This window comes from Colossoma macropomum, unplaced genomic scaffold (assembly GCF_904425465.1).
Source record: "Colossoma macropomum unplaced genomic scaffold, Colossoma_macropomum, whole genome shotgun sequence".
NCBI lineage: Eukaryota > Metazoa > Chordata > Actinopteri > Characiformes > Serrasalmidae > Colossoma > Colossoma macropomum.
The window spans coordinates 22,426,488-22,434,810 of NW_023494805.1; the positions used below are offsets into that span (position 1 = coordinate 22,426,488).

General features: G+C 38.4%; 1 protein-coding gene across 2 annotated transcripts; it reads left to right on the top strand.

The window, feature by feature from the left end:
• Nucleotides 1-442: 442 nt before the first annotated feature.
• On the top strand, nt 443-8,228 carry LOC118825465 (4F2 cell-surface antigen heavy chain-like). Of its 2 annotated transcripts, none has more exons than XM_036596061.1 (9): nt 443-574; nt 882-1,101; nt 1,811-2,001; nt 3,514-3,687; nt 3,939-4,027; nt 4,156-4,292; nt 5,621-5,933; nt 6,041-6,103; nt 6,938-8,223. In XM_036596061.1, exons 2-9 carry the CDS (start codon nt 911-913, stop codon nt 7,283-7,285), a joined length of 1,506 nt encoding a protein of 501 aa, XP_036451954.1. In that variant the 5' UTR covers nt 443-574; nt 882-910; the 3' UTR covers nt 7,286-8,223. The 2 variants fall into 2 exon arrangements, with proteins under 2 accessions (XP_036451954.1, XP_036451955.1); XM_036596062.1 differs by having other exon boundaries at nt 455-574; nt 885-1,101; nt 6,938-8,228.
• The last annotated feature ends 95 nt before the right edge of the window (nt 8,229-8,323 follow it).

An 8,323-nucleotide genomic window follows, 5' to 3' on the forward strand; every position in this document is an offset into this window, starting at 1 on the left:
ACAGTAGCCTAAACCCTTATCAAAGTAAAACTGTATTAATTTCAGTGGAATAATGTTTCGAGTAAAAGGAAAAATAGAAGTACAAAAGTAGCAGCTCAAAACTCTACTTAAGTACTGAGCAACTTATAGAACTGTCCTGGAACTTCTACAGAGTCTGTCCCCAATTTTACATAATAAAAATAAACACAACCAAGGAATACGTAAGGAAATGTTAATTACTTCATAGAAATATTACTTTCTTCTCAAATAAGTAAAAGTATTATCATTTACTCAGCGAAGTAAAAATCCATCACAATGTCACATAAGTACATGTAACTGAGTAAATGTGTGTTGGTGTTGCCCACAGGACGAACAGTAAAGTCATGATTTAACACCTATTCTTACCGTGCAGTGCTGGCAGGTCCAGCAGGCTGCAGTGTGTGTGGACAGTCATTTACAGCCAATAGCAGAGCAGCAGAGAGAGGAGCCCGTATAAAACTCTCTGAGCGACTCACACAGCCGCTCACAGTTACACTGGACTGCAGGGTCAAGAACCTGTAACGTTAGCGGGATTACAACACCGACTTTTCTACAGGTACTCTAACATTAAACTCTTAGCTATCTGTATGCTAATGGTGAACGTTAACGTTCATGTTCACTGCTAGATTCACATCGACGTTAACTGTTTGAGCGAGACACGGTTTGACTATGTTTTTTGAGTCGTTATATGAGTAGCTTTTATCTGTCTTGCTGTTTTAACAAAGATAACGTTTAAATTTAACATTTATGCTACAGTTAGCTTGTAGCTAGTGTTATCTTGAGAAATGCTGTGGGGTTTGGTTAACTTCACGTTACTTAGCGACCTCACGTTAGTGTATAAACTTACCCTCTTTTCTCGCCAGAAGTTCGGTTATAACACCGCCGTAAAATCATGAGCAAAGAGGTGGAAATGAAGGAGGTCGAGCTGAACGAGCTGGACCAGGAGAAGCAGCCAATGACCGGAGAGACTCCGGCAGGAACGGAGAAGAACGGCTGTGTGAGGGTGAAGGTCCCGGAGGACACCGAAGTCAAATTCACCGGCCTGTCCAAAGAGGAGCTGATGAGAGTGGCGGGGACTGCAGGGTGAGAAATAAGACACGCTCAGAGCTCAGACAGGACTGAGGGGACAACATGGCCAACTCTGACTTCTACTGGAGTTATTAACATATGTTTACTTATTTCCACGTGCTGAAAAAAGGGACGATTAGAAACTATTAGGATTAAAACCTAATGGTTTTGCTTTCTAATGTGAAGTGGCTTAATTGTGTCCTATAGAGACCACTAGTTTCTTGTAGAATACCTTCAGATCCCATTAGGAAACCACCAAATGCATTTAGAATCAGCCACTGGTCACCTGTTAAGCCATTAGGATCCTTTACGTTGTGATATGGTCTAAAACACCATCTCTGAGAGTGCTCAGAGATTCTATTGTTTATAATACATAAATACCTTCAATTATTTATATATATGTATATATATATATATATATATATATATATATATAATATAAATATATATGTATATATACCTTTATTTATTTTTTATTATTATTGCAATAATCTAATTTTCCTCAGTTATATAGTAGTCATCTACATGTAGTTACTTAGTTTAATTTCAGTACATTTCATAAGAGACATCTACACTGCTTTTGGGATTGGGCACGTTACGTTGACAGTTTAGCATTTTATTTAACATTAAAATTATCACAAAAAGTTAAAGGTCACAATGTCTTAAACTCTTTTTAGCTTTTTATCTCTCCGACTTTGACCGTTACTGTCATGTGGTTCCACAGATGGGTGCGGACTCGCTGGATCTTGCTGGTTCTGTTCTGGCTGGGCTGGGTTGGCATGCTGGCCGGGGCAGTGGTGATCATTGTTCAGGCTCCGCGGTGTAAACCCATCCCCGAAATGCACTGGTGGAATGAGGGTCCTCTCTACCAGATAGCCGATGTGAGCGCCTTCTCTGGAGACAATGGCTTTAAAGGTATTGGGGTGATGTTCTAGATATAACTTTTTAAACCTAAATTAACGTCAGCCCTGAAATGGTAAATAAATACTAGGTATGCATTCTGCAAAAAAGCCTTTAAAAATCATTCAAATCAAGAAAGACAGTGCAATGCATAATACATTAAGTTGTATTCTCACTCAAAGATGTGCGTGATCACCAGTTCACTGTCATTTAATTGATGTAGCTACACTGGTTGTCATTTTTGTCCTGAAACCTGCAGGCACAGTGCTCTGTCACTCTTGATTCAACGTCTCAAACACCTTTTAAACCCCCCGTGGGTTGAGATAGGTGTGAAACCTTAAAGTGTGAAGATTTAGGGTATCACTTGTGGGCCTTCAGAGTTCAGGGTGAAGAACATCACTTTAAACGTTCATCACCATTATGATACACTTGCTTAATTATACATAGTATATTTAAGTAGTGAGAGTGGTAGTGAGAGTGTCCAAAGTAATACTGTGAGCCAATTATAACCTTTAATTTTAACCTTTGTGGGTTGGTTCTGGTGTGTTAGAGTGAGTGAAATTTCTAGGCACTGTGGCCATTTTAGTGTGAAGAACATTAAGTGTTCTACAGTTACTAAACATGCTAAAGTATAAACTACAGATTTGGACTGTAATGAGTACATTAGAACATTTAAAGCTCCCCTATTCTACATTTTTTATTTTTTCCTCTGATGTCCACTTTTAATATATGGATTGTTTATGTAGCAAGAAACAGTTAATTTAATTCAAGGCTGTTTGAGTTAATGTGTCTTTAAGACTGGTATATGTAAATGACCTCTGTTCTGATTGGCTGTATTTCACTTACTTCAAAAAGCAGTTCAGGCTGAAACACTTCTTCTAACTTCAGTGTGTCATGCAGAGGTAAACTGCTGTAGACTGGATAGGTGACTATATGTACATTTTGTTTCATGATTTTCACATCACAACCATTCAAAATTGGTAGTTTTTTCATGTTGGTCATTTTTAAATGTTAACAAAGTTCACATAGCACATCAAACACAAATTTAAAGTCAACATTAATATTATAGTAATTTGTTGGAGTAGTCCCCATTGCTCTGTGTTCAGTGGTTATTGGTAATGTCTGGTTGCTGTATGCCTAAATTAAAGCTTGCCAGCGGTTGCTGACTGTCTTGTGACTCTCATGTTAGAGGTCACATGCTGAGCTAGTCCTTCAGGGTCTGCCTTCCTTTTTACTAAAAAATGCCTGGAGATTTTTACATAATTTATTTGAGTATATTTCTGTTGAGTAGTGGAAGATTTAGGGTATCACTTGCACACTCACACTTACTGCAGTGTCTTGCAGTTCTCCCAGCTGTAGTCTCTATAATGCGTTTAATCAGTTATCAACCACAAAATGTTCCTAACCTTTGGTATTGATGAGACAGGCTGATAGTCAATAATAAATGTGGTTAATGATTACAGGCTTGGCAGAGACTGTGGCATAGTGAAATGGGTTGAATTGATTTTGCCATTGTTTTTTTTTAAGGTGTGGAGGAAAAGCTGGACAGTTTGAACCAGCTGAAGGTGAAAGGTTTGGTTCTTGGCCCTATACACAGTGTTCAGGCAGACCAGCCGAGTACTCTGGATTTCAAGACCATTAACCCGGTGGTGGGCAACGAGAAAGACCTGAACAGCCTGCTTGAAAGAGCCCACAAAAAGGGTGAGGGTCTTCACAAACACTAATGACTCCTTAGGGCTTGTTTTAGAACTGCTCTCACCGCAGAGTAGATGCTTCTATTCACATCTCCACTGCCAAATACCAGTGCCTCTATTTTCACATCTCTCATTGACATGTGTCTTATGTTCCTGTGTCTGTTGATTTGTGTTTTGTAAGGCTAAACTACATGGAACTCATGGTGGTGTTACTTCAACAGTATTGTGGTTTATTTACTTTCTCTCTTTGCCTCTCAGGTATCTCCATAGTGCTGGATCTGACACCCAACTATGAGGGAGCTGCAGCTTGGTTCCACAGTGCTGCTTCTGTTGCTGAGCAATTCAAGGTAAGGGCTGATAAAAGAGGGGAATCTGTGGAGTCTGTGAAAAGTGGGTGGGGAAAAAAGTCAAACAAGTGAAGCCTCTTTTCTAGAATAAGAAAAAAAAACCCCACTTCCCTCTTCTGTTCTGTCAGGCTGCATGTGCCTACTGGCTCCATAAGGGAGTGGACGGCTTCCTTGTGTCTGATCTGGGCCAGATTGCTAGTACTGCTAGCTGGCCATCCATTCAGGCTGTTGTCCAAACCAACGCCACAGAAGGGACCAAGAAAACGTGAGTCGATAAAAAGATGCAGTGAGCCACCTTGTGGTTGAACTGAAGTATTCGCTAAAGCTTTTTGAGGGGTTCCACTAGGTCCCTCTGTTGGTAGCTGAGTGCCATTGTACTCTCAGAATTTACTCAGCCTCTGGACCAGCAGTACATTCAGGGCCAGTTTCGTGGATGTGGATTAAACCTTCAGATAGTTTCACCATTAAAATCCTATTTAGGATAGGCTTATTAGGATTAATTTGGACCTGGGAAACTGAACCTACGTCTTTATCTTAAGTTGAATGCTTGATAAATTTAAAGCTGTCAATTTAAATTTTAATGTTGCACCTGAAAAAATCTGAAGTGCCAAAACTTGAGGTACAAAAATGTACAATTATTGATTTTTTCACTTTCCACTTAAATATTTCCCTGGACAGATTTTACTTTGCTCACTTGTAACAAGTTGACAGAGAGCATTAGAAGATCCCTGACCCTAGACACTTTTAAATCTGGGCTGAGAATGTTCCTGTTTGAGGAAGGCTTTCAGCTCAGTTTAGAACACTGTTAGCTCTACTGCACTTCTGTCCTGTAACAGCACTTATGCTAATTTCATTTTTAATTTGATTTTTAATTTCAATTATTCTCGCTTTTAAAATATATTGTTTTAATCATGTTTTTAATTTATATTCTCCTGTATTTTGTTACTTTTTAAATTGTTTTTAAACCCAGTAACTAAAAGGGTGCATACATGGCCCACACTATAATTCTTCAATCTCATAACTATACAACTTACAGTTGCATGCAAAAGTTTTGGCACCCAAGGTCAAATTATGTGCTGTTGATTTTCTAAACGAAAAGGAACACACATCCTCTACAAAAAATAGAATAGACTTCTACACATTTTAATGCACAGTTACTGCTAATTGTTGAATTTAACATATTGGGGAGAAAATCTAACATAAAATGTGACCTGTGCAAAAGTTATGGCATGTTTTGTATTTTATGTTTCTTTTTTTTCCAGTATGTTAAAGTCCACAAATAAATAGAAATTTTGCAATAAAATTTAAAAAAACTTTGACATATGTTTCCTTTTAGAGGATCTGTTGACATATTTTCACTTAGAAAATCAACAAGAAAAAAAATAAATTTATCCAAGGGGTGTTCGGGCTTTTGAGTAAGGATGTACATAGTTATCATAATAGTTACTGAATGACAAGTGTTAAGATTAATAACTAAAAAATAAGCTATAAGATACAAGATGTTAACAGAAGGTGCAGTTATTCTGAAGCCCAGGATTAAGTCTTATCTGAATTGAGAAACTCCCTAAACTCCTTAATGCATCTTTTTCTTAGGGCTCTGATGGGCTCAGTCACCAGTGTGTCTGTGGATGATGCCTCTCTGCTTCTGAATCGCTCTGGAGTTGACCTGTTGCTAACTAGTCTGCCAGACCTAACCCAGTCTGGGGTGGACCAGGCTCAGACCATCAATAAGCTTTATTCTAGCCATCCACAGACCAGCCTGGGCTGGAGCTTGAGTGGACGCTTGTTAGGTCCGCTCACCTCCAGATCTTCAGCTGTGCCCATACGCCTCTACCACATGCTGCTCTTCACCCTGCCTGGCACTCCAGTGTTCAACAGTGGGGATGAAGTCGGGCTGAAAGCGGGGGTGAGTTAGGATAGATGGGTAGATTGATGGTTAGACAGATTCACCTCTTGGATGTAGATATTTTCACTGTGCAGTTCTGCTGACCATGTTTATATGCCCCTTTCCAGGAACCTCTTGATGTAATCTGGGATTTGGAAAGTTCAGCTGAGGAGAAAAATGAAACAGCAAAGGTGATTATAAACATGTTATTGTTATTTTATGTTATTGTTATGGAAATAGTTTGTAACTGTATTTAACCTCTGGTCTGGTGTTTTAGAGTGGAAGATAAAAAAATAAGAGGGACATAAATGTATTTCTATGTTTACAGTAAGAGTATACTACACATTTCTCAATGAATGCATGAGAATTTTGTATAAAATATATTAATTTGTAACCCCTAACTGTGAAGTCAGTTCTGAAGATGTTTACTTAAAAATCCTCATTAATACTGTAGAAGGACAAAACTTTAAGTTAACATTCACAAAACTTAATAACTTGGGATAAGGTTGAAAACTACTATATTTATCTTCTAATACTGTAATATAGAGTGTAATATAGAGTATAAAACAGAATCAACTGCAGTCAGTATAAAAGTATCTGCTGTGCAACCAGTGGAGCGATGCTTTCAGGTTTGTGCGCAAGACATGTTAGTGAAAGTAATACAATGGTTTTGAAGTCATAAAGTGTGATGATTTGTCATGTTACTTGTGGTGAACTGCTGATAGATACTGACTACATACTTTTATTTAATATCTATAGTATATTAATATATAATATATATTAAAGAATTGCTCTTAGGAGCTGTTCCCACTCTTTTCTCACTGTTATGAAAAGTTTTATAGAAGCCACACGGTGCATGCTCTGTAGGAGTATCTTCCACCCAACTTGCCGATACTGTGATTTCCCTAAGTAATTCTGAGAAGTTTTATGAATACAGGCGCAAAGGTGCATTAGAACCTCTTTTATCTTTTATCATCATTCTGCTGAAACCAACAGCCTTATTCATTTCTCCCTGTCTCTCTCAGACTGTACGAGTGGAACGCAGTCAGCTGCGAAGCTTTTTCAAGGCTCTCAGTGATCTGAGAGGTAAAGAGCGATCTCTGCTCCATGGAGACTTCGCCTCTCTCTACAGCTCTGCCTCCTCGTTTGCATTCCTCCGCCTGTGGGATCAGAGTGAGCGCTTCATCACTGCCTTAAACTGGGGTGATGCCCCTGTCACCATGACGCTGGCCAATAGTGACCTGCCCTCGGAGGCCCGCGTCCGTCTCAGCACTGATGTGGAGAAGCTAGCTGTAGATGACATGGTATCCCTAGAGAAACTGCAGCTATTGCCCAAACAGGCTGTGTTACTGTCGTACCCTTATGCAGGATAGACATATAATTAAAAATACTCATATACACATACAAAGACCCTTTGTGCGTTGTTTTATCACCATCAGGACTTCCTCCTAAGGTTAAAGTGGAATTCCATTGATTTTTCAAAAGGTCTACATAAAAACAATCATAGAGATGTAAACAAAGTGATGTGAAATGGAGCTTGGTATAAAACTTACCAACTCAGATTTCCTTTTACAGTAGTGGTGACAGGAACCAGGCATCTACAACACAAATATAGCCCTTTTATTTACCATTTAAAAAGACTAGTGATCCTACACAAGTTTTCTACGTTTTTATATTCAGTGTTGACGACGGTAAAATAGTGTTAAATCTAAAACAAATAAGTTTTCTTTGGGGACTGTTTGGCCTTACAACACCCTGCATGTATCTCACCGCCTTGAATGGATTTTAAAAAGTAATTTTAGGGCCAAATCCCTAACCAAGACAACCAGACATCAGGTAGCGTATTCATAACCACTTCAAATATTAACTTTCTGTTAGGGATCTTTTAGAGGTAAGCCTATTAAACTCTTTAGATGTCTTTTATCACCACCTCTGTGAACAGTTCTGACTGTAAGTTTCTCTAGAACAGCGTACTTCACGTCAAACCACTCTGAATAGCTTCTTTAACATCTTGATGATTTAATTATTCAGACATTTTAAAAAGCTGTAGAATTCCCTTAGTGTTAAAGATGTTTGACAATTTAGTTTGTTCTCATCAGTTCATAATTATTATTATGGAAAAATGCAATCTGTCTTAGATTAGGTCAGTTTCCTACTAAATGCATCAGCATATCTTTTATAGTACTTTAAGATATGTTGTAGGGGCACTAACTGGAACACTGAAACAGTCTTTTGTAAGTTAGGGGGTCTTTGGACATTCCAACTTTGTGTGTGAATTGATGGAAAGTGTAAAATTAAATAAACAGTTGCACAGCTGCAGACGACTCATGTCTGTAATTACTTCTGATTCTCCCTATTTCTGTCTCTCTCTGTCTGTCTCTCTTTCTAATCATCTTTCTCTGTTACAGTAA